Source organism: Engystomops pustulosus, unplaced genomic scaffold, assembly GCF_040894005.1.
Source record: "Engystomops pustulosus unplaced genomic scaffold, aEngPut4.maternal MAT_SCAFFOLD_237, whole genome shotgun sequence".
In the NCBI taxonomy this organism is placed as follows: domain Eukaryota; kingdom Metazoa; phylum Chordata; class Amphibia; order Anura; family Leptodactylidae; genus Engystomops; species Engystomops pustulosus.
The window spans coordinates 90,534-117,150 of record NW_027285116.1 but is presented as its reverse complement, the minus strand read 5'-3'; the positions used below and the strand labels follow the sequence as shown (position 1 = coordinate 117,150).

Sequence of the window (26,617 nt, the reverse complement as noted above, 5' to 3'; positions counted from 1 at the left end):
ACATAGGTAATTACTGCACCCGAGGTCAGTATGTGTGCCGCTATAACATAGGTAATTACTGCACCCCAGGTCAGTATGTGTGCTCCTATAACATAGGTAATTACTGCACCCCAGGTCAGTATGTGTGCCGCTGTAACATAGGGAATTACTGCACCCGAAGTCAGTATGTATGCCGCTACAACATAGGTAATTACTGCACCTCAGGTCAGTATGTGTGCTCCTATAACATAGGTAATTACTGCACCCGAGGTCAGTATGTGTGCCGCTATAACATAGGTAAGTACTGCACCCGAGGTCAGTATGTGTGCCGCTATAACATAGGTAATTACTGCACCCCAGGTCAGTATGTGTGCCGCTGTAACATAGGGAATTACTGCACCCGAAGTCAGTATGTATGCCGCTATAACATAGGTAATTACTGCACCCGAGGTCAGTATGTGTGCTCCTCTAACATAGGTAATTACTGCACCCCAGGTCAGTATGTGTGCCGCTATAACATAGGTAATTACTGCACCCCAGGTCAGTATGTGTGCCGCTATAACATAGGTAATTACTGCAACCCAGGTCAGTATGTGTGCCGCGATAACATAGGTAATTACTGCACCCCAGGTCAGTATGTGTGCCGCTATAACATAGGTAATTACTGCACCTCAGGTCAGTATGTGTGCCGCTATAACATAGGTAATTACTGCACCCGAGGTCAGTATGTGTACCGCTATAACATAGGTAATTACTGCACCCCAGGTCAGTATGTGTACCGCTATAACAAAGGTAATTACTGCACCAGAGGTCAGTATGTGTGCCGCTATAACAAAGGTAATTACTGCACCCGAGGTCAGTATGTGTGCCGCTATAACAAAGGTAATTACTGCACCCGAGGTCAATATGTGTGCTGCTATAACATAGGTAATTACTGCACCCGAGGTCAGTATGTGTGCCGCTATAACATAGGTAATTACTGCACCCGAGGTCAGTATGTGTGCCGCTATAACATAGGTAATTACTGCACCCGAGGTCAATATGTGTGCCGCTATAACATAGGTAATTACTGCACCCGAGGTCAGTATGTGTGCCGCTATAACATAGGTAATTACTGCACCCCAGGTCAGTAAGTGTGCCGCTGTAGCCTTTTCTTGTGGTCTGGAGGCAGCCGGGGCCCAGAATACCGGAGGGGCTGCCGGTTGCGGCCCAGGGCACGCTGAGGTCCCGGTGCTTGGGATTTGGACCGGAGGGCTGTCCTACAGCCTGGCAGCTCTCCAGCAGGTTGTGTGTGCAAGAAATATGTAGGGAGAGGCTGATGTACTGGTTCTCCCTGGGGCAACCCCAAGTGTCTGTAAGATAAGTCCCTGGGTAATGGATGGGGAGCCTGTGGTGGTAACAGCCGTATCCAGGGATCAGACGGAGGCAAGCTAACATGTAGCAGGCATGGACCGGATGGGAATGTAGACTAAAGCTGGCCAGCAGCTATGGCCTCCAGGGGGTCCATGCACACCACAGCATGTAGGGGGCAGGTGGTAAAGTGCCGGCATGTGCAGTGTAGGGGAGACCACACAAATATGGAGCTTCAGTCTCAGGCGTAAGCCTGCGGTCAGGATCTGACAAATACAAAGACGGTCAGACACAGTCTTATCCACATAGCTGCAAAGATTAACTTATAGGAACTGCCACTAAATATATGCAAATATATTCGCATTGGTTTTACCAGCTTAATGGGTGCACAGCTTAAAACGTGACATAAAATCTCTTCCTCAATGTCCTTGCTGTCAGGCACGGGAGCTGAAGGTGCTGGTGTCTCGGGAGGGATGGGGGCAGCAGGCTCAGGTCATCCTCCAGTGGCAGCAGTATCGGGGACTCCGGGCTGGATCTTACTCTTGTGGAAACAAGCACACAAAGTTGGGGTACAGTCATAAGCTCGAGAGAACCGGGGTAGACGACCACAGAGGGTCTCTTGGACTGGGTGTTGGACTCAGGGATGTAGACACAGGGGTGAAGGATCGCAGACATCTCTTCAGCCGGTTCCTGTGTACCCGGAGGGATGGACGGTCTCCTCTCATAATCTCGTAGGCTTCAGGGGAGAGACTGTCTCTTACTAGGGATGGCTCGCACTCCCATCGCCCATCTAGCTTACTGGTGGGGTGGTGGTTCCGCAGCCGCACTCCTTCGGGGGTAAGAGGTTCTGCACAAGCATGGCGGTCAAAGTCTCTCTTTTGCTTATGTCAGGCCTCCTCTACCCTCAAATACACAATTTCTCTGGCATCTGCCAGGCGCCTCTAGTGTTCCTGGACCCAATCAGTCTGGGGGAGCAGAGATTGGGAGTGGGGGGCTTCCATGTCCCGGGCATATCTGCAGGGAGATGGCCGTGTTTCCCGAGCATCGGTTAGTAGGGTGTGTATCTGGTGGAGCCACGAGTGGTCTTACTGTGCACATACACCAGCTCCGGTAGAAGCTTCAGCCAGTCATCAGGGCCATGTTGATGAGGATCTGGTCTGGGTTAAATTTTAGTCCATTACCCTGCAGGTGCTAGGCCGTGGTCCTCATTTTTTTTACAGCCATAGAGGGTACACAGTTCTTGGAACACCTGGGATTCAAACGCCGTCCCCTGGTCCGTTAGGATTTTCTCTGGACAGCCGTAGGGGAGGATGAAGCTCTTCCAAAGGGCCCCCGCGGTGGTCCTTACAGATAGGTCTCTGACTGGCACTGTGACTACAAACTTGGTATAGTGGTCGATGATAGTCATTGCATAGGTATGACTGGACCTGCTGGGCTCCAACTTCACGTGGTGGAGGGCCACAATCTCCAGAGGGGGTTGGTTCACAATGGGATGTACAGGGGCCCTCTGATTATGTCGCTCTCCCCGAGCGATGGCAAAGTCTGGACACTCCCTACACCAGGCCTCGATGTCGGGTTTCAAGGTCACCTAGTAGAACTGCTTCCGGAGGGTGGCTTTAGTCTTCAGTGCGCCAAAGCGTCCGGACTGGTCATGGTACAAATCCATGGTACAGTTTGTCATAAGTGAAGCAGGCCCTGATGCATACTCAGAGTCTTCCTCTGGCGCCACAGTTGAGACTATTGCCCGTCATCCCTTTGCGGACCGATTCTTTCAGGCACTCGCCCACTAGAGAGATAAGTCCATCAATTCTCCTATGGCGTGCCTATCAGCCTGAAGACTCGTCCACAGGTCCATCTCTGCGAGTGGCGCAGACTCTTCTTGTTGCTTGATCCGGACTCTGCAAATTTCTCCATCGGGGCCAGTAAACTTCTCTTACACCGCCAGGACTTACATGGAATTACCTTCCAAGAATCACTTAGCATTGTAGATAGGGAGTTCTGGAGAGCCTTCAGCCCTTCAGGATAGCAGTGGCGGAGGACATTGGTACCCAACACCAGGGAGAAGTTACTGTCTGGTAAACTCGGTATCCCCGATGGTTAATGTGTGGTCGTGCCAGTAGCCGCGGATGGGTATCGTTTTCCCATTAGTAGCAATAAGCCTTTGGAGGCTGTGACAGGGAGGCTCCTCTTCAGCATTTCTCAGTTAGCATTGTGGATGGTGGTCACTTGAGAACCGCTCCCATTGCTGATTTATCTGGGCAGTGTGTGCATGTTGCCAGAACCCCTCTGGACTCGGGTCTACAGTCTGTTCTTCCAGCTGTTATGGGGGAATAGGCTGAACCTTATCAAGAGGGAGGTTACTTACCGCACGAGGAGACAAGGAGGGTTGTGTATGGTCAACCCTGTGGTGTTCCTAGTGAATACCTTTCTTAAGATCAATGTAGCAAACCTCTGGAAAGAGAGGGCTCCTCCGTGGGTATACTCCTGCAGGGGATGGGCTCCTCCGTGGGTATACTCCTGCAGGGGATGGGCTCCTCTGTGGGTATACTCCTGTAGGGGATGGGCTCCTCCGTGGGTATACTCCTGCAGGGGATGGGCTCCTCCGTGGGTATACTCCTGCAGGGGATGGGCTCCTCCGTGGGTGCAGGGGATGGGCTCCTCCGTGGGTATACTCCTGCAGGGGATGGGCTCCTCCGTGGGTATACTCCTGTAGGGGATGGGCTCCTCCGTGGGTGCAGGGGATGGGCTCCTCTGTGGGTATACTCCTGCAGGGGATGGGCTCCTCCGTGGGCATACTCCTGTAGGGGATGGGCTCCTCCGTGGGTATACTCCTGCAGGGGATGGGCTCCTCCGTGGGTATACTCCTGCAGGGGATGGGCTCCTCCGTGGGTATACTCCTGTAGGGGATGGGCTCCTCCGTGGATATACTCCTGCAGGGGATGGGCTCCTCCGTGGGTATACTCCTGTAGGGGATGGTTTGGGCCTTTCTTCCAGGAATGGAGTGAAGGATCTCCGTACACCACATGGGCATCTTCCGGCTTACGCTACCCCGGTTCTGAAGGTGATTCGCCGGTGGGGTCTGGGAATGTGGGAGATCAGGACCATGTCGAGGAAACTCCTTGACAAGAGGGTTCTGTTGACCCATTTCCAGAAGCCTCTGGCCCTCAGGGATTGCCCAAGTCGGGATCTGGGGGTGGGTTTGAGTTTATTGAATTCCATCAGGATCCCCTTGAAGTTTTGGGACGTGACTTGGCGCTGCTTCCATGGAAAGCTGTGTGTGAGGGACAATCTGAAGTGTAGGAGCTCTGAGGAAAGGGGTTGTCCCCGGGAGGAGTGCGGTGGCCTGCTGGAGAGCATGGACCACTTCCTGCTTCATTGTCCCTTTAACACAGAGGTGTACAACCGGGTGGGCGCTTCCATCCATTGGCCCGGGTTGGCCGGTCTCTCCTATGCGGAGTGGGCCTATGGAGCATTCAGAGGCCTGGGTGGCCGGGACCGCTGCACGTTATTCCTAGTCAGTCTAGTGGTCAGGTACCACACGTGGAACGCACGGTGTTTAGTATCGACGCAGCGTAAAATCCTCCCGGTGGATGAGGTGGTTAGGAACATTCCAAACCTGAGATGACTGCAGGAAACACGGAGGAATGCTGATACACTGGCACACAGAGGAACACTGGTGAGGTTGGCACAGACAGTAGATTCCCCTGGACAGGAACCCTGGAAGGCACAGCAGGTCACAGCGATGGTAGCAACACAGAGGATCGCTGGTAACGCTGGAACACAGGAAACACTGGAGGGCGTTCTCTTAGCAGGAAATGATGTTGAAGATCCGGCGGGGAGTGAAGGAAGGTGCCGGATTATAAGGGCGAGCCGGATTAGCATGAGCCAATCAGGAGGACTCTGGCCCTTTAAGTCGCGCGCGGCCTAGCAGGAGTAGAGCCAGGAGCGTGGAGAGGTGAGTCCAGGCCGGGGAGCGGGACAGCGGCAGCGGGTGCATTTGTGACACAGGTGAGTTGTTGTAAATATTTAGTATATATTGTACATAATGTTTGTTTTATGTTTTGTATTATATATTTTAATAAAAGATCTACAGATGGTATAACACGGGTATAATGTACAGATGGTATAACACGGGTATAATGTACAGATGGTATAACACGGGTATAATGGACAGATGGCATAACACGGGTATAATGTACAGATGGTATAACACGGGTATAATGTACAGATGGTATAACACGGGTATAATGTACACATGGTATAACACGGGTATAATGTACAGATAGTATAACACGGGTACAATGTACAGATGGTATAACACGGGTATAATGTACAGATGGTATAACACGGGTATAATGTACAGATGGTATAACACGGGTATAATGTACACATGGTATAACACGGGTATAATGTACAGGTGGTATAACACGGGTATAATGTACAGGTGGTATAACACGGGTATAATGGACAGATGGTATAACACGGGTATAATGTACAGATGGTATAACACGGGTATAATGTACAGATGGTATAACACGGGTATAATGTACAGATGGTATAACACGGGTATAATGGACAGATGGTATAACACGGGTATAATGTACAGATGGTATAACACGGGTATAATGGACAGATGGTATAACACGGGTATAATGTACAGATGGTATAACACGGGTATAATGGACAGATGGTATAACACGGGTATAATGGACAGATGGTATAACACGGGTATAATGTACAGATGGTATAACACGGGTATAATGTACAGATGGTATAACACGGGTATAATGGACAGATGGTATAACACGGGTATAATGTACAGATGGTATAACACGGGTATAATGGACAGATGGTATAACACGGGTATAATGTACAGATGGTATAACACGGGTATAATGGACAGATGGTATAACACGGGTATAATGGACAGATGGTATAACACGGGTATAATGTACACATGGTATAACACGGGTATAATGGACAGATGGTATAACACGGGTATAATGTACAGATGGTATAACACGGGTATAATGTACAGATGGTATAACACGGGTATAATGGACAGATGGTATAACACGGGTATAATGGACAGATGGTATAACACGGGTATAATGGACAGATGGTATAACACGGGTATAATGTACAGATGGTATAACACGGGTATAATGGACAGATGGTATAACACGGGTATAATGGACAGATGGTATAACACGGGTATAATGTACAGATGGTATAACACGGGTATAATGGACAGATGGTATAACACGGGTATAATGGACAGATGGTATAACACGGGTATAATGTACAGATGGTATAACACGGGTATAATGTACAGATGGTATAACACGGGTATAATGTACAGATGGTATAACACGGGTATAATGTACAGATGGTATAACACGGGTATAATGTACAGATGGTATAACACGGGTATAATGTACACATGGCATAACACGGGTATAATGTACAGATGGCATAACACGGGTATAATGGACAGATGGTATAACACGGGTATAATGTACACATGGTATAACACGGGTATAATGTACAGATGGTGTAACACGGGTATAATGTACAGATGGTGTAACACGGGTATAATGTACAGATGGTATAACACGGGTATAATGGACAGATGGTGTAACACGGGTATAATGTACAGATGGTATAACACGGGTATAATGGACAGATGGTATAACACGGGTATAATGTACAGATGGTATAACACGGGTATAATGGACAGATGGTGTAACACGGGTATAATGTACAGATGGTGTAACACGGGTATAATGTACAGATGGTATAACACGGGTATAATGGACAGATGGTATAACACGGGTATAATGTACACATGGTATAACACGGGTATAATGTACAGATGGCATAACACGGGTATAATGGACAGATGGCGTAACACGGGTATAATGGACAGATGGCGTAACACGGGTATAATGTACAGATGGTATAACACGGGTATAATGTACAGATGGTATAACACGGGTATAATGTACAGATGGTATAACACGGGTATAATGTACAGATGGTATAACACGGGTATAATGTACAGATGGTATAACACGGGTATAATGTACAGATGGTATAACACGGGTATAATGGACAGATGGTATAACACGGGTATAATGGACAGATGGTATAACACGGGTATAATGGACAGATGGTATAACACGGGTATAATGTACAGATGGTATAACACGGGTATAATGGACAGATGGTATAACACGGGTATAATGGACAGATGGTATAACACGGGTATAATGTACAGATGGTATAACACGGGTATAATGGACAGATGGTATAACACGGGTATAATGTACAGATGGTATAACACGGGTATAATGTACAGATGGTATAACACGGGTATAATGGACAGATGGTATAACACGGGTATAATGTACAGATGGTATAACACGGGTATAATGTACAGATGGTATAACACGGGTATAATGTACACATGGTATAACACGGGTATAATGTACAGATGGCATAACACGGGTATAATGGACAGATGGTATAACACGGGTATAATGTACACATGGTATAACACGGGTATAATGTACAGATGGTGTAACACGGGTATAATGTACAGATGGTGTAACACGGGTATAATGTACAGATGGTATAACACGGGTATAATGGACAGATGGTGTAACACGGGTATAATGTACAGATGGTATAACACGGGTATAATGGACAGATGGTATAACACGGGTATAATGTACAGATGGTATAACACGGGTATAATGGACAGATGGTGTAACACGGGTATAATGTACAGATGGTATAACACGGGTACAATGTACAGATGGTATAACACGGGTATAATGGACAGATGGTATAACACGGGTATAATGTACAGATGGTATAACACGGGTATAATGGACAGATGGTATAACACGGGTATAATGGACAGATGGTATAACACGGGTATAATGTACAGATGGTATAACACGGGTATAATGGACAGATGGTATAACACGGGTATAATGTACAGATGGTATAACACGGGTATAATGGACAGATGGTATAACACGGGTATAATGTACACATGGTATAACACGGGTATAATGTACAGATGGTATAACACGGGTATAATGTACAGATGGTATAACACGGGTATAATGTACAGATGGCATAACACGGGTATAATGGACAGATGGCGTAACACGGGTATAATGTACAGATGGTGTAACACGGGTATAATGTACAGATGGTATAACACGGGTATAATGGACAGATGGTATAACACGGGTATAATGTACAGATGGTATAACACGGGTATAATGTACAGATGGTATAACACGGGTATAATGTACACATGGTATAACACGGGTATAATGTACACATGGTATAACACGGGTATAATGTACAGATGGTATAACACGGGTATAATGTACACATGGTATAACACGGGTATAATGTACAGATGGTATAACACGGGTATAATGGACAGATGGTATAACACGGGTATAATGTACACATGGTATAACACGGGTATAATGTACAGATGATATAACACGGGTATAATGGACAGATGGTATAACACGGGTATAATGGACAGATGGTATAACACGGGTATAATGGACAGATGGTATAACACGGGTATAATGTACAGATGGTATAACACGGGTATAATGGACAGATGGTATAACACGGGTATAATGGACAGATGGTATAACACGGGTATAATGGACAGATGGTATAACACGGGTATAATGGACAGATGGTATAACACGGGTATAATGGACAGATGGTATAACACGGGTATAATGTACAGATGGTATAACACGGGTATAATGGACAGATGGTATAACACGGGTATAAAGGACAGATGGTATAACACGGGTATAATGGACAGATGGTATAACACGGGTATAATGTACAGATGGTATAACACGGGTATAATGTACAGATGGTATAACACGGGTATAATGTACACATGGTATAACACGGGTATAATGTACAGATGGTATAACACGGGTATAATGTACACATGGTATAACACGGGTATAATGTACAGATGGTATAACACGGGTATAAAGGACAGGTGGTATAACACGGGTATAATGTACAGATGGTATAACACGGGTATAATGGACAGATGGTATAACACGGGTACAATGTACAGATGGTATAACACGGGTATAATGTACAGATGGTATAACACGGGTATAATGTACAGATGGTATAACACGGGTATAATGTACAGATGGTATAACACGGGTATAATGTACAGATGGTATAACACAGGTATAATGTACACATGGTATAACACGGGTATAATGGACAGATGGTATAACACGGGTATAATGGACAGATGGCATAACACGGGTATAATGTACAGATGGCATAACACAGGTATAATGTACACATGGTATAACACGGGTATAATGGACAGATGGTATAACACGGGTATAATGGACAGATGGCATAACACGGGTATAATGTACAGATAGTATAACACGGGTATAATGTACAGATGGTATAACACGGGTATAATGGACAGATGGCATAACACGGGTATAATGTACAGATGGCATAACACGGGTATAATGGACAGATGGTATAACACGGGTATAATGTACACATGGCATAACACGGGTATAATGTACAGATGGCATAACACGGGTATAATGGACAGATGGTATAACACGGGTATAATGTACACATGGCATAACACGGGTATAATGTACAGATGGCATAACACGGGTATAATGTACAGATGGTATAACACGGGTATAATGTACAGATGGTATAACACGGGTATAATGGACAGATGGTATAACACGGGTATAATGTACAGATGGTATAACACGGGTATAATGTACAGATGGCATAACACGGGTATAATGTACAGATGGCATAACACGGGTATAATGGACAGATGGCATAACACGGGTATAATGTACAGATGGCATAACACGGGTATAATGTACACATGGTATAACACGGGTATAATGGACAGATGGTATAACACGGGTATAATGGACAGATGGTATAACACGGGTATAATGTACACATGGTATAACACGGGTATAATGTACAGATGGTATAACACGGGTATAAAGGACAGATGGTATAACACGGGTATAATGTACAGATGGTATAACACGGGTATAATGGACAGATGGTATAACACGGGTATAATGTACAGATGGTATAACACGGGTATAATGTACAGATGGCATAACACGGGTATAATGTACAGATGGTATAACACGGGTATAATGTACACATGGTATAACACGGGTATAATGTACAGATGGTATAACACGGGTATAATGTACACATGGCATAACACGGGTATAATGTACAGATGGCATAACACGGGTATAATGGACAGATGGCATAACACGGGTATAATGGACAGATGGCATAACACTGGTATAATGTACAGATGGTATAACACGGGTATAATGTACAGATGGTATAACACGGGTATAATGGACAGATGGTATAACACTGGTATAATGTACAGATGGTATAACACGGGTATAATGTACAGATGGTATAACACGGGTATAATGGACAGATGGTATAACACGGGTATAATGTACACATGGTATAACACGGGTATAATGTACAGATGGTATAACACGGGTATAATGTACAGATGATATAACACGGGTATAATGTACAGATGGTATAACACGGGTATAATGTACAGATGATATAACACGGGTATAATGGACAGATGGTATAACACGGGTATAATGGACAGATGGTATAACACGGGTATAATGGACAGATGGTATAACACGGGTATAATGTACAGATGGTATAACACGGGTATAATGGACAGATGGTATAACACGGGTATAAAGGACAGATGGTATAACACGGGTATAATGGACAGATGGTATAACACGGGTATAATGTACAGATGGTATAACACGGGTATAATGTACAGATGGTATAACACGGGTATAATGTACACATGGTATAACACGGGTATAATGTACAGATGGTATAACACGGGTATAATGTACACATGGTATAACACGGGTATAATGTACAGATGGTATAACACGGGTATAAAGGACAGGTGGTATAACACGGGTATAATGTACAGATGGTATAACACGGGTATAATGGACAGATGGTATAACACGGGTACAATGTACAGATGGTATAACACGGGTATAATGTACAGATGGTATAACACGGGTATAATGTACAGATGGTATAACACGGGTATAATGTACAGATGGTATAACACAGGTATAATGTACACATGGTATAACACGGGTATAATGGACAGATGGTATAACACGGGTATAATGGACAGATGGCATAACACGGGTATAATGTACAGATGGCATAACACAGGTATAATGTACACATGGTATAACACGGGTATAATGGACAGATGGTATAACACGGGTATAATGGACAGATGGCATAACACGGGTATAATGTACAGATAGTATAACACGGGTATAATGTACAGATGGTATAACACGGGTATAATGGACAGATGGCATAACACGGGTATAATGTACAGATGGCATAACACGGGTATAATGGACAGATGGTATAACACGGGTATAATGTACACATGGTATAACACGGGTATAATGTACAGATGGCATAACACGGGTATAATGGACAGATGGTATAACACGGGTATAATGTACACATGGCATAACACGGGTATAATGTACAGATGGCATAACACGGGTATAATGTACAGATGGTATAACACGGGTATAATGTACAGATGGTATAACACGGGTATAATGGACAGATGGTATAACACGGGTATAATGTACAGATGGTATAACACGGGTATAATGTACAGATGGCATAACACGGGTATAATGTACAGATGGCATAACACGGGTATAATGGACAGATGGCATAACACGGGTATAATGTACAGATGGCATAACACGGGTATAATGTACACATGGTATAACACGGGTATAATGGACAGATGGTATAACACGGGTATAATGGACAGATGGTATAACACGGGTATAATGTACACATGGTATAACACGGGTATAATGTACAGATGGTATAACACGGGTATAAAGGACAGATGGTATAACACGGGTATAATGTACAGATGGTATAACACGGGTATAATGGACAGATGGTATAACACGGGTATAATGTACAGATGGTATAACACGGGTATAATGTACAGATGGCATAACACGGGTATAATGTACAGATGGTATAACACGGGTATAATGTACACATGGTATAACACGGGTATAATGTACAGATGGTATAACACGGGTATAATGTACACATGGCATAACACGGGTATAATGTACAGATGGCATAACACGGGTATAATGGACAGATGGCATAACACGGGTATAATGGACAGATGGCATAACACTGGTATAATGTACAGATGGTATAACACGGGTATAATGTACAGATGGTATAACACGGGTATAATGGACAGATGGTATAACACTGGTATAATGTACACATGGTATAACACGGGTATAATGTACAGATGGTATAACACGGGTATAATGGACAGATGGTATAACACGGGTATAATGTACAGATGGTATAACACGGGTATAATGTACAGATGGTATAACACGGGTATAAAGGACAGATGGTATAACACGGGTATAATGTACAGATGGTATAACACGGGTATAATGTACAGATGGTATAACACGGGTATAATGTACAGATGGTATAACACGGGTATAATGTACAGATGGTATAACACGGGTATAATGTACAGATGGTATAACACGGGTATAAAGGACAGATGGTATAACACGGGTATAATGTACAGATGGTATAACACGGGTATAATGTACAGATGGTATAACACGGGTATAATGTACACATGGTATAACACGGGTATAATGTACAGATGGTATAACACGGGTATAATGTACAGGTGGTATAACACGGGTATAATGTACAGGTGGTATAACACGGGTATATTGTACAGATGGTATAACACGGGTATAATGGACAGATGGTATAACACGGGTATAATGCACAGATGGTATAACACGGGTATAATGGACAGATGGTATAACACGGGTATAATGCACAGATGGTATAACACGGGTATAATGGACAGATGGTATAACACGGGTATAATGTACAGGTGGTATAACACGGGTATAATGGACAGGTGGTATAACACGGGTATAATGGACAGATGGTATAACACGGGTATAATGTACAGATGGTATAACACGGGTATAATGCACAGATGGTATAACACGGGTATAATGCACAGATGGTATAACACGGGTATAATGTACAGATGGTATAACACGGGTATAAAGGACAGGTGGTATAACACGGGTATAATGTACAGATGGTATAACACGGGTATAATGTACAGATGGTATAACACGGGTATAAAGGACAGATGGTATAACACGGGTATAATGTACAGATGGTATAACACGGGTATAATGGACAGATGGTATAACACGGGTATAATGGACAGATGGTATAACACGGGTATAAAGGACAGATGGTATAACACGGGTATAATGTACAGATGGTATAACACGGGTATAATGTACAGATGGTATAACACGGGTATAATGTACACATGGTATAACACGGGTATAATGTACAGATGGTATAACACGGGTATAAAGGACAGGTGGTATAACACGGGTATAATGTACAGATGGTATAACACGGGTATAATGGACAGATGGTATAACACGGGTATAAAGGACAGATGGTATAACACGGGTATAATGTACAGATGGTATAACACGGGTATAATGGACAGATGGTATAACACGGGTATAATGTACAGATGGTATAACACGGGTATAATGGACAGATGGTATAACACGGGTATAAAGGACAGATGGTATAACACGGGTATAATGTACAGATGGTATAACACGGGTATAATGTACAGATGGTATAACACGGGTATAAAGGACAGATGGTATAACACGGGTATAATGTACAGATGGTATAACACGGGTATAATGTACAGATGGTATAACACGGGTATAAAGGACAGATGGTATAACACGGGTATAATGTACAGATGGTATAACACGGGTATAATGTACAGATGGTATAACACGGGTATAAAGGACAGATGGTATAACACGGGTATAATGTACAGATGGTATAACACGGGTATAATGCACAGATGGTATAACACGGGTATAAAGGACAGATGGTATAACACGGGTATAATGGACAGATGGTATAACACGGGTATAATGGACAGATGGTATAACACGGGTATAATGTACAGATGGTATAACACGGGTATAATGTACAGATGGTATAACACGGGTATAAAGGACAGATGGTATAACACGGGTATAATGTACAGATGGTATAACACGGGTATAATGTACACATGGTATAACACGGGTATAATGTACAGATGGTATAACACGGGTATAATGTACACATGGTATAACACGGGTATAATGTACAGATGGTATAACACGGGTATAAAGGACAGATGGTATAACACGGGTATAATGGACAGATGGTATAACACGGGTATAATGTACACATGGTATAACACGGGTATAATGTACAGATGGTATAACACGGGTATAATGTACAGATGGTATAACACGGGTATAAAGGACAGGTGGTATAACACGGGTATAATGTACAGATGGTATAACACGGGTATAAAGGACAGGTGGTATAACACGGGTATAATGTACAGATGGTATAACACGGGTATAATGTACAGATGGTATAACACGGGTATAAAGGACAGATAGTATAACACGGGTATAAAGGACAGATGGTATAACACGGGTATAATGTACAGATGGTATAACACGGGTATAATGGACAGATGGTATAACACGGGTATAATGTACAGATGGTATAACACGGGTATAAAGGACAGATGGTATAACACGGGTATAATGTACAGATGGTATAACACGGGTATAATGTACAGATGGTATAACACGGGTATAATGTACAGATGGTATAACACGGGTATAATGTACAGATGGTATAACACGGGTATAATGTACACATGGTATAACACGGGTATAATGTACAGATGGTATAACACGGGTACAATGTACAGATGGTATAACACGGGTATAATGGACAGATGGTATAACACGGGTATAATGGACAGATGGTATAACACGGGTATAATGTACACATGGTATAACACGGGTATAATGTACAGATGGTATAACACGGGTATAATGTACAGATGGTATAACACGGGTATAATGTACAGATGGTATAACACGGGTATAATGTACAGATGGTATAACACGGGTATAATGTACAGATGGTATAACACGGGTATAATGTACAGATGGTATAACACGGGTATAATGTACAGATGGTATAACACGGGTATAATGGACAGATGGTATAACACGGGTATAATGGACAGATGGTATAACACGGGTATAATGGACAGATGGTATAACACGGGTATAATGTACAGATGGTATAACACGGGTATAATGTACAGATGGTATAAAACGGGTATAATGTACACATGGTATAACACGGGTATAATGTACAGATGGCATAACACGGGTATAATGGACAGATGGCATAACACGGGTATAATGTACACATGGTATAACACGGGTATAATGTACAGATGGTATAACACGGGTATAATGTACAGATGGTATAACACGGGTATAATGGACAGATGGTATAACACGGGTATAATGTACAGATGGTATAACACGGGTATAATGTACACATGGTATAACACGGGTACAATGTACAGATGGTATAACACGGGTACAATGTACAGATGGTATAACACGGGTATAATGGACAGATGGTATAACACGGGTATAATGTACAGATGGTATAACACGGGTATAATGGACAGATGGTATAACACGGGTATAATGCACAGATGGTATAACACGGGTATAATGTACACATGGTGTAACACGGGTATAATGTACAGATGGTGTAACACGGGTATAATGGACAGATGGTATAACACGGGTATAATGTACAGATGGTATAACACGGGTATAATGTACAGATGGTATAACACGGGTATAATGGACAGATGGTATAACACGGGTATAATGTACACATGGTATAACACGGGTATAATGTACAGATGGTATAACACGGGTACAATGTACAGATGGTATAACACGGGTACAATGTACAGATGGTATAACACGGGTATAATGTACAGATGGTATAACACGGGTATAATGTACAGATGATATAACACGGGTATAATGGACAGATGGTATAACACGGGTATAATGTACAGATGGTATAACACGGGTATAATGTACACATGGCATAACACGGGTATAATGGACAGATGGCATAACACGGGTATAATGGACAGATGGCATAACACTGGTATAATGTACAGATGGTATAACACGGGTATAATGTACAGATGGTATAACACGGGTATAATGGACAGATGGTATAACACTGGTATAATGTACACATGGTATAACACGGGTATAATGTACAGATGGTATAACACGGGTATAATGTACAGATGGTATAACACGGGTATAATGGACAGATGGTATAACACGGGTATAATGTACAGATGGTATAACACGGGTATAATGTACAGATGGTATAACACGGGTATAAAGGACAGATGGTATAACACGGGTATAATGTACAGATGGTATAACACGGGTATAATGTACAGATGGTATAACACGGGTATAATGTACACATGGTATAACACGGGTATAATGTACAGATGGTATAACACGGGTATAATGTACAGATGGTATAACACGGGTATAAAGGACAGGTGGTATAACACGGGTATAATGTACAGATGGTATAACACGGGTATAATGTACAGATGGTATAACACGGGTATAAAGGACAGATGGTATAACACGGGTATAATGTACAGATGGTATAACACGGGTATAATGGACAGATGGTATAACACGGGTATAATGGACAGATGGTATAACACGGGTATAAAGGACAGATGGTATAACACGGGTATAATGTACAGATGGTATAACACGGGTATAATGTACACATGGTATAACACGGGTATAAAGGACAGATGGTATAACACGGGTATAATGTACAGATGGTATAACACGGGTATAATGTACACATGGTATAACACGGGTATAATGTACAGATGGTATAACACGGGTATAATGTACAGATGGTATAACACGGGTATAATGTACACATGGTATAACACGGGTATAATGTACAGATGGTATAACACGGGTATAATGTACAGATGGTATAACACGGGTATAAAGGACAGGTGGTATAACACGGGTATAATGTACAGATGGTATAACACGGGTATAATGTACAGATGGTATAACACGGGTATAAAGGACAGATGGTATAACACGGGTATAATGTACAGATGGTATAACACGGGTATAATGTACAGATGGTATAACACGGGTATAATGTACACATGGTATAACACGGGTATAATGTACACATGGTATAACACGGGTATAATGTACAGATGGTATAACACGGGTATAATGTACAGATGGTATAACACGGGTATAAAGGACAGATGGTATAACACGGGTATAATGTACACATGGTAAAACACGGGTATAATGTACAGATGATATAACACGGGTATAATGTACAGATGGTATAACACGGGTATAATGTACAGATGGTATAACACGGGTATAAAGGACAGATGGTATAACACGGGTATAATGTACAGATGGTATAACACGGGTATAATGTACAGATGGTATAACACGGGTATAAAGGACAGATGGTATAACACGGGTATAATGTACAGATGGTATAACACGGGTATAATGTACACATGGTATAACACGGGTATAATGTACAGATGGTATAACACGGGTATAATGTACAGATGGTATAACACGGGTATAATGTACACATGGTATAACACGGGTATAATGTACACATGGTATAACACGGGTATAATGTACAGATGGTATAACACGGGTATAAAGGACAGGTGGTATAACACGGGTATAATGTACAGATGGTATAACACGGGTATAAAGGACAGGTGGTATAACACGGGTATAATGTACAGATGGTATAACACGGGTATAATGTACAGATGGTATAACACGGGTATAAAGGACAGATGGTATAACACGGGTATAATGTACAGATGGTATAACACGGGTATAATGGACAGATGGTATAACACGGGTATAATGGACAGATGGTATAACACGGGTATAATGTACAGATGGTATAACACGGGTATAAAGGACAGATGGTATAACACGGGTATAATGTACAGATGGTATAACACGGGTATAATGTACAGATGGTATAACACGGGTATAATGTACAGATGGTATAACACGGGTATAATGTACACATGGTATAACACGGGTATAATGTACAGATGGTATAACACGGGTACAATGTACAGATGGTATAACACGGGTATAATGGACAGATGGTATAACACGGGTATAATGTACACATGGTATAACACGGGTATAATGTACAGATGGTATAACACGGGTATAATGTACAGATGGTATAACACGGGTATAATGTACAGATGGTATAACACGGGTATAATGTACACATGGTATAACACGGGTATAATGTACAGATAGTATAACACGGGTATAATGTACAGATGGTATAACACGGGTATAATGGACAGATGGTATAACACGGGTATAATGGACAGATGGTATAACACGGGTATAATGGACAGATGGTATAACACGGGTATAATGTACACATGGTATAACACGGGTATAATGTACAGATGGTATAACACGGGTATAATGTACAGATGGTATAACACGGGTATAATGGACAGATGGTATAACACGGGTATAATGTACAGATGGTATAACACGGGTATAATGTACACATGGTATAACACGGGTATAATGTACAGATGGTATAACACGGGTACAATGTACAGATGGTATAACACGGGTATAATGGACAGATGGTATAACACGGGTATAATGTACAGATGGTATAACACGGGTATAATGTACACATGGTATAACACGGGTATAATGTACAGATGGTATAACACGGGTACAATGTACAGATGGTATAACACGGGTACAATGTACAGATGGTATAACACGGGTATAATGGACAGATGGTATAACACGGGTATAATGGACAGATGGTATAACACGGGTATAATGTACAGATGGTATAACACGGGTATAATGGACAGATGGTATAACACGGGTATAATGTACAGATGGTATAACACGGGTATAATGTACACATGGTATAACACGGGTAATTTGTCTCGCTCTTCTTCAGATTCCCGCTCCTGGGAGGAGATCACGCGGGCATTTAAGCTGCTGACGCTGGAGAGTTTGGAGCTCAGCGGGTTTGATGAGTTTGGAGAGCTGGCGGGCAGCGGGGCGAGGCTGGTGGGCAGCGGGGCGAGGCTGGCGGACAGCGGGGCGAGGCTGGCGGGAGACGGCCCCATCCCCTGGGACAACCCCACCGCATTTGCCCAAGAGATGATGAGGATTTCCAGCGTTCGGAGGATGTACAAGGATTACGGTAGGTACCGCCCCCAGCGCCACCGCTGACGAGACCCAAACCCAAATCTGACTGCACCAATAACTTGTCACCTGCAGGGGGAGGCGCAGCACAAGAGGCCAATCAGGTGAGAGACATGTGACCTGCACTCAGCTTTCCCAGAGGACGGAATGGTAACACAAAGTGAGAGCAAGTAATCCTTGTCTCCCAGCAGAGGCCCCCTCTATATCACATCATGTCCCCCAGCAGAGGCCCCCTCTATATCACATCATGTCCCCCAGCAGAGGCCCCCTCTATATCACATCATGTCCCCCAGCAGAGGCCCCCTCTATATCACATCATGTCTCCCAGCCTAGGTCCCTCTATATCACATCATGTCCCCCAGCAGAGGCCCCCTCTATATCACATCATGTCCCCCAGCAGAGGCCCCTCTATATCACATCATGTCTCCCAGCAGAGACCCCCTCTATATCACATCATGTCTCCCAGCAGAAGCCCCCCCTATATCACATCATGTCCCCCAGCAGAGGCCCCCTCTATATCACATCATGTCCCCCAGCAGAGACCCCCTCTATATCACATCATGTCCCCCAGCAGAGGCCCCCTCTATATCACATCATGTCCCCCAGCAGAGGCCCCCTCTATATCACATCATGTCCCCCAGCAGAGGCCCCCTCTATATCACATCATGTCCCCCAGCAGAGGCCCCCTCTATATCACATCATGTCCCCCAGCAGAGACCCCCTCTATATCACATCATGTCCCCCAGCAGAGGCCCCCTCTATATCACATCATGTCTCCCAGCAGAGGCCCCTCTATATCACATCATGTCCCCCAGCAGAGGCCCCTCTATATCACATCATGTCCCCCAGCAGAGGCCCCCCCTATATCACATCATGTCCCCCAGCAGAGGCCCCTCTATATCACATGATGTCTCCCAGCAGAGTCCCCTCTATATCACATCATGTCTCCCAGCAGAGGCCCCCTCTATATCACATCATGTCTCCCAGCAGAGGCCCCCTCTATATCACATCATGTCTCCCAGCAGAAGCCCCCTCTATATCACATCATGTCCCCCAGCAGAGGCCCCCTCTATATCACATCATGTCCCCCAGCAGAGGCCCCCTCTATATCACATAATGTCCCCCATCGTGTCCCCCAGCAGAGGACCCCTCTATATCACATCATGTCCCCCAGCAGAGGCCCCCTCTATATCACATCATGTCCCCCAGCAGAGGCCCCTCTATATCACATCATGTCCCCCAGCAGAGGCCCCTCTATATCACATCATGTCCCCCAGCAGAGGCCCCCCCTATATCACATCATGTCTCCCAGCAGAGGCCCCCTCTATATCACATCATGTGTCCCAGCAGAGGCTCCCTCTATATCACATCATGTCCCCCAGCAGAGGACCCCTCTATATCACATCATGTCCCCCAGCAGAGGCCCCCCCTATATCACATCATGTCTCCCAGCAGAAGCCCCCCCTATATCACATCATGTCCCCCAGCAGAGGCCCCCTCTATATCACATCATGTCTCCCAGCAGAGGCCCCCTCTATATCACATCATGTCCCCCAGCAGAGGACCCCTCTATATCACATCATGTCTCCCAGCAGAGGCCCCCTCTATATCACATCATGTCTCCCAGCAGAGGCCCCCCCTATATCACATCATGTCTCCCAGCAGAAGCCCCCCCTATATCACATCATGTCCCCCAGCAGAGGCCCCCTCTATATCACATCATGTCTCCCAGCAGAGGCCCCCTCTATATCACATCATGTCCCCCAGCAGAGGCCCCCTCTATATCACATCATGTCCCCCAGCAGAGGCCCCCTCTATATCACATAATGTCCCCCATCGTGTCCCCCAGCAGAGGACCCCTCTATATCACATCATGTCCCCCAGCAGAGGCCCCCTCTATATCACATCATGTCCCCCAGCAGAGGCCCCTCTATATCACATCATGTCCCCCAGCAGAGGCCCCTCTATATCACATCATGTCCCCCAGCAGAGGCCCCCTCTATATCACATCATGTGTCCCAGCAGAGGCTCCCTCTATATCACATCATGTCCCCCAGCAGAGGACCCCTCTATATCACATCATGTCCCCCAGCAGAGGCCCCCCCTATATCACATCATGTCTCCCAGCAGAAGCCCCCCCTATATCACATCATGTCCCCCAGCAGAGGCCCCCTCTATATCACATCATGTCTCCCAGCAGAGGCCCCCTCTATATCACATCATGTCCCCCAGCAGAGGTCCCTCTATATCACATCATGTCCCCCAGCAGAGGACCCCTCTATATCACATCATGTCCCCCAGCAGAGGCCCCCCCTATATCACATCATGTCTCCCAGCAGAGGCCCCCTCTATATCACATCATGTGTCCCAGCAGAGGACCCCTCTATATCACATCATGTCCCCCAGCAGAGGACCCCTCTATATCACATCATGTCCCCCAGCAGAGGACCCCTCTATATCACATCATGTCCCCCAGCAGAGGACCCCTCTATATCACATCATGTCCCCCAGCAGAGGCCCCCTCTATATCACATCATGTCTCCCAGCAGAAGCCCCCTCTATATCACATCATGTCTCCCAGCAGAGGACCCTCTATATCACATCATGTCCCCCAGCCGAGGCCCCCTCTATATCACATCATGTCTCCCAGCCTAGGTCCCTCTATATCACATCATGTCTCCCAGCAGAGACCCCCCTATATCACATCATGTCTCCTGCAGGACTTTGGGGGAGAGGAGACCCCCAGAGCTGAGCTCCAGGACATCCAGAAGACGCAGAGGCGATCGCTGAGTGATTGGTGTTACTCTGAGGACTATGGGGCTTCTGTCCTTGTTCAGGTGGGGTCCTGGTGGGATGGTGGCGCATCACTGCTTCCTTTCCCAGGGCGACTTACATCTGACGTGTCTTCTCGCTGCAGGTCATACATGACGCCCTGGAGTCATACACGTGTATGGACACCTACTATCACACCCAGGACAATTCTCTACTGCTCATCCTGCACAATCCCATGGATGCCTTCCGCCAGAGCCGGGAATCCTGGGATATGGCGCTGCATTCCGACGTCAGCTTCAGGTCTGACATACACTCACCTGGAACTCACACAACACAACGCATACATAGTACACACAGCACACACAAGACACATGGTACACAAACACAGCACATACATAGTACACACAGCACACACAACGCACATAGTACACAAACACAGCGCATACGTAGTACACACAGCACACACAACGCACATAGTACACAAACACAGCGCATACATAGTACACACAGCACACACAAGACACATGGTACACAAACACAGCACATATGTAGTACACACAATGCACACAACACACATAGTACACAAACACAGCGCATACGTAGTACACACAGCACACACAACACACATAGTACACAAACACAGCACATACATAGTACACACAGCACACACAACACACATAGTACACACAACACACGTAGTACACACAGCACACACAACACACATAGTACACAAACACAGCACATACATAGTACACACAGCACACACAACGCACATAGTACACACAGCACACACAACACACATAGTACACAAACTCAGCACATTCATAGTAGACACAGCACACACAACACACATACTACACAAACTCAGCACATTCATAGTACACACAGCACACACAACACACATAGTACACAAACACAACACATACATAGTACACGCAGCACACACAACACACATAGTACACAAACTCAGCACATTCATAGTACACACAACACACATAGTACACACACAGCACATACATAGTACACACAGCACACACAACACACATAGTACACAAACTCAGCACATTCATAGTAGACACAGCACACACAACACACATAGTACACACACAGCACATTCATAGTACACACAGCACACACAACACACATAGTACACACACACAGCACATACGTAGTACACACAGCACACACAACACACATTGTACACAAACACAGCACATACATAGTACACGCAGCACACACAACACACATAGTACACAAACTCAGCACATTCATAGTACACACACAACACACATAGTACACACACAGCACATACATAGTACACACAGCACACACAACACACATAGTACACACACACAGCACATACATAGTACATACAGCACACACAACACACATAGTACACACACACAGCACATACATAGTACACACAGCACACACAACACACATAGTACACAAACTCAGCACACTCATAGTACACACACAACACACATAGTACACACACACAGCACATACATAGTACGCACAGCACACACAACACACATAGTACACACACACAGCACATACATAGTACACACAGCACACACAACACACATAGTACACAAACTCAGCACACTCATAGTACACACAGCACACACAACACACATAGTACACAAACTCAGCACATTCATAGTACACACAGCACACACAACACACATAGTACACAAACTCAGCACACTCATAGTACACACACAACACACATAGTACACACACACAGCACATACATAGTACACACAGCACACACAACACACATAGTACACACACACAGCACATTCATAGTACACACAGCACACACAACACACATAGTACACACAGCACATACATAGTACACACAGCACTTTGGAACAGCTGGCTGCAGAAGGGGAATACCAGATCTTCCTGATGCATTGTACCCTGCAGTCCGGGCCCCTCTCCACCCTCCACCATGGGCCCCATAACAGGTTCCTGGTCTGCCTCCATTGACCGCCCCCGTGTGTCCTCAATACTAATGGTGCCAGCCTGTTCATCTTTACTCCTGTGTCTACTCATTTCCATCCTTACAGAACCTACCTCGAGCTTGTGGCGGACTCTATTTCCCACTGGATTCAAGATGAAGAGTCCAAATATCAAGAGGAAAAAGACGAAAGAGAACTGGAGGTTTTGAAACAATTGCAGGCCTCAAAGGACCAGCCCCCCGTCACCCGAGACGTCTCCCCCACTAAGAAAAGGGCCCAGAAATCCATCTCCCCAAAAAAATCAAGAAGTGAGTTCACCGAGGCGGGGAGGTCCCGTGATGTCATCCAGGGGGACCTCCAGCCTCTGAGACCCCCAGGGAGGAGGCCTGGCCCTTCATAGTGTGCTCCACCTCTCGGAATAGCAAAACTTGTTCTCTGCTCCTCAGGTCCAAAGGGAAGTGGATCTCGACCAGGAAGCCGAGCAGAAGACCCCAGCCCTGAGCCTGTCCCCAACCCGTTCATACGTGAGGGCTCCCTGAAGGTGAGGACATGTGACACACACGAGAGCTATGTCCAGCGTGTTGGAGGGCACCGGGTGATGGGGTGTCTCCTCCTTGTAGATGTCTTCCTCAAGTTACCACATTCCATCTACAGGCCTGGAAAGAAGAACAAGATCGCCTAAAGGAAGAGGAACGTATCAAACTGGATAAGAAGAACGTCAAGAGGGGTAAATCTGGAAGTAAGAAGAGAGCGGGAAGCCGAGAGAGACCTGACTCCGAACGGAGGCGATCCCCCGGTGCCCACAACGTCAAGGAGAAGGTGGATGAAGCTAAGGATGCAGAGTCAGGGCCACCCCCTTCAGATCTGACAGAGGAGCCTCCTAAGAAGGTCTATAAAGTAAGAGTTCTCATCCTGGTCCGAGTCTCGGGATTCCCAACCCTCGTCACATACGGGAGGAGAGCGTCTTGGCCTCCATCTTGTTGTGGGTTCTTCTTTCCTTCTCCAACCTTGTCCCATCCATAAGATTCTCTTATTAACGACCTCGGTGTAACAGAAACAATGTCTCAGTTCATAGGCTACGACATGGGAGACCACCTGATCCAGGTCTCGGGGGGCCGCCGCTGCCTCTTCCCGACAGATGGAGGCCAGATTCAGGTGGAGCACATCCACTATGAGAAAGGTAAAACCTGATGATAACACGAGCCGCCACCCTCCAGTGATCTCTACCATGATTGGTCGGACTTCTTGAGGGTCTCCTGAACACTGGGGGTCTCAGCTTCTAATCGTCGTTTCTGACAGGTTCCACCTACGTAAAAGTAAAGATCCTGAAGGATGGACACAAATTCCTGGTGCATATCATGAATCCACGGAAGACGCTCCCTGGGGGACCGGAGGACCCTCTGCAGACAGACAGACAAGGTCACTGTGGGGGTATGAAGTCTACACAAGGACCATTTATATGCTGTGGTGTTACATCAGCGCTCTCATCTTTTCCGCAGGGGATCCGGGCTCCATGAATCGGAGCGTTAGTGAGTTTGGGTCATTTTCGGCCACGCTCCACAGTGGGATTCATCTGTCTTTTAGTCATTATGGACCCTCTGGCCATGGACCAGGTAAGGACACCTCCGAGGTCAGAGATCAGTGATAACATCTAGTGCAGTGTTTGTACGAGGCTCTAGTATATATTGGTGCTATTAGTTATTGAATATAGAGGTCCTACCCCCTAACCTCCACCTGACGATGCCGCAGAGCTGTGCAGGGGGTCTTCATGGTCCGCCATACCCAGGTGATGTTTGATGCTGTCCCGGATGTCTACTAACCTTCCACCTCCTGTTCCAGTGGAGAAAGATCCAGAACTTGAGGCCATGCTGACGATCCCGTCCATCCAGACCCCCAGCATCGTCCTAGCACCACCCCCTCAGCCGCCTCCCTCCTCCCCTGGAAAGGGGCGCAAGTCCCCACGAGGAAAGTCACCCAGGACTGCCCGGGTGAAGACCCCTCAGGCCCTGACAGTGGAGGAGACTCCGAAGACACCAGAGATCCAGG

The 26,617-nt window shown here is 45.3% G+C and overlaps 1 protein-coding gene across 3 annotated transcripts in view; it reads left to right on the top strand.

Annotated features, from left to right (window-relative positions):
• LOC140110281 (sperm-associated antigen 17-like) overlaps window positions 1–26,617 on the top strand; it is a 129,322-nt gene that overhangs the window by 39,238 nt on the left and 63,467 nt on the right. For all 3 annotated transcript variants that reach the window (XM_072132127.1, XM_072132126.1, XM_072132125.1), the window contains exons 12-22: window positions 19,582–19,830; window positions 19,908–19,936; window positions 22,553–22,669; window positions 22,750–22,904; window positions 24,680–24,879; window positions 25,018–25,112; window positions 25,226–25,468; window positions 25,640–25,751; window positions 25,871–25,990; window positions 26,071–26,184; window positions 26,411–26,616. In XM_072132127.1, coding sequence (XP_071988228.1) covers window positions 19,582–19,830; window positions 19,908–19,936; window positions 22,553–22,669; window positions 22,750–22,904; window positions 24,680–24,879; window positions 25,018–25,112; window positions 25,226–25,468; window positions 25,640–25,751; window positions 25,871–25,990; window positions 26,071–26,184; window positions 26,411–26,616 — 1,640 coding nt within the window. The remainder of the gene's footprint in view (window positions 1–19,581; window positions 19,831–19,907; window positions 19,937–22,552; window positions 22,670–22,749; window positions 22,905–24,679; window positions 24,880–25,017; window positions 25,113–25,225; window positions 25,469–25,639; window positions 25,752–25,870; window positions 25,991–26,070; window positions 26,185–26,410; window position 26,617) is intronic.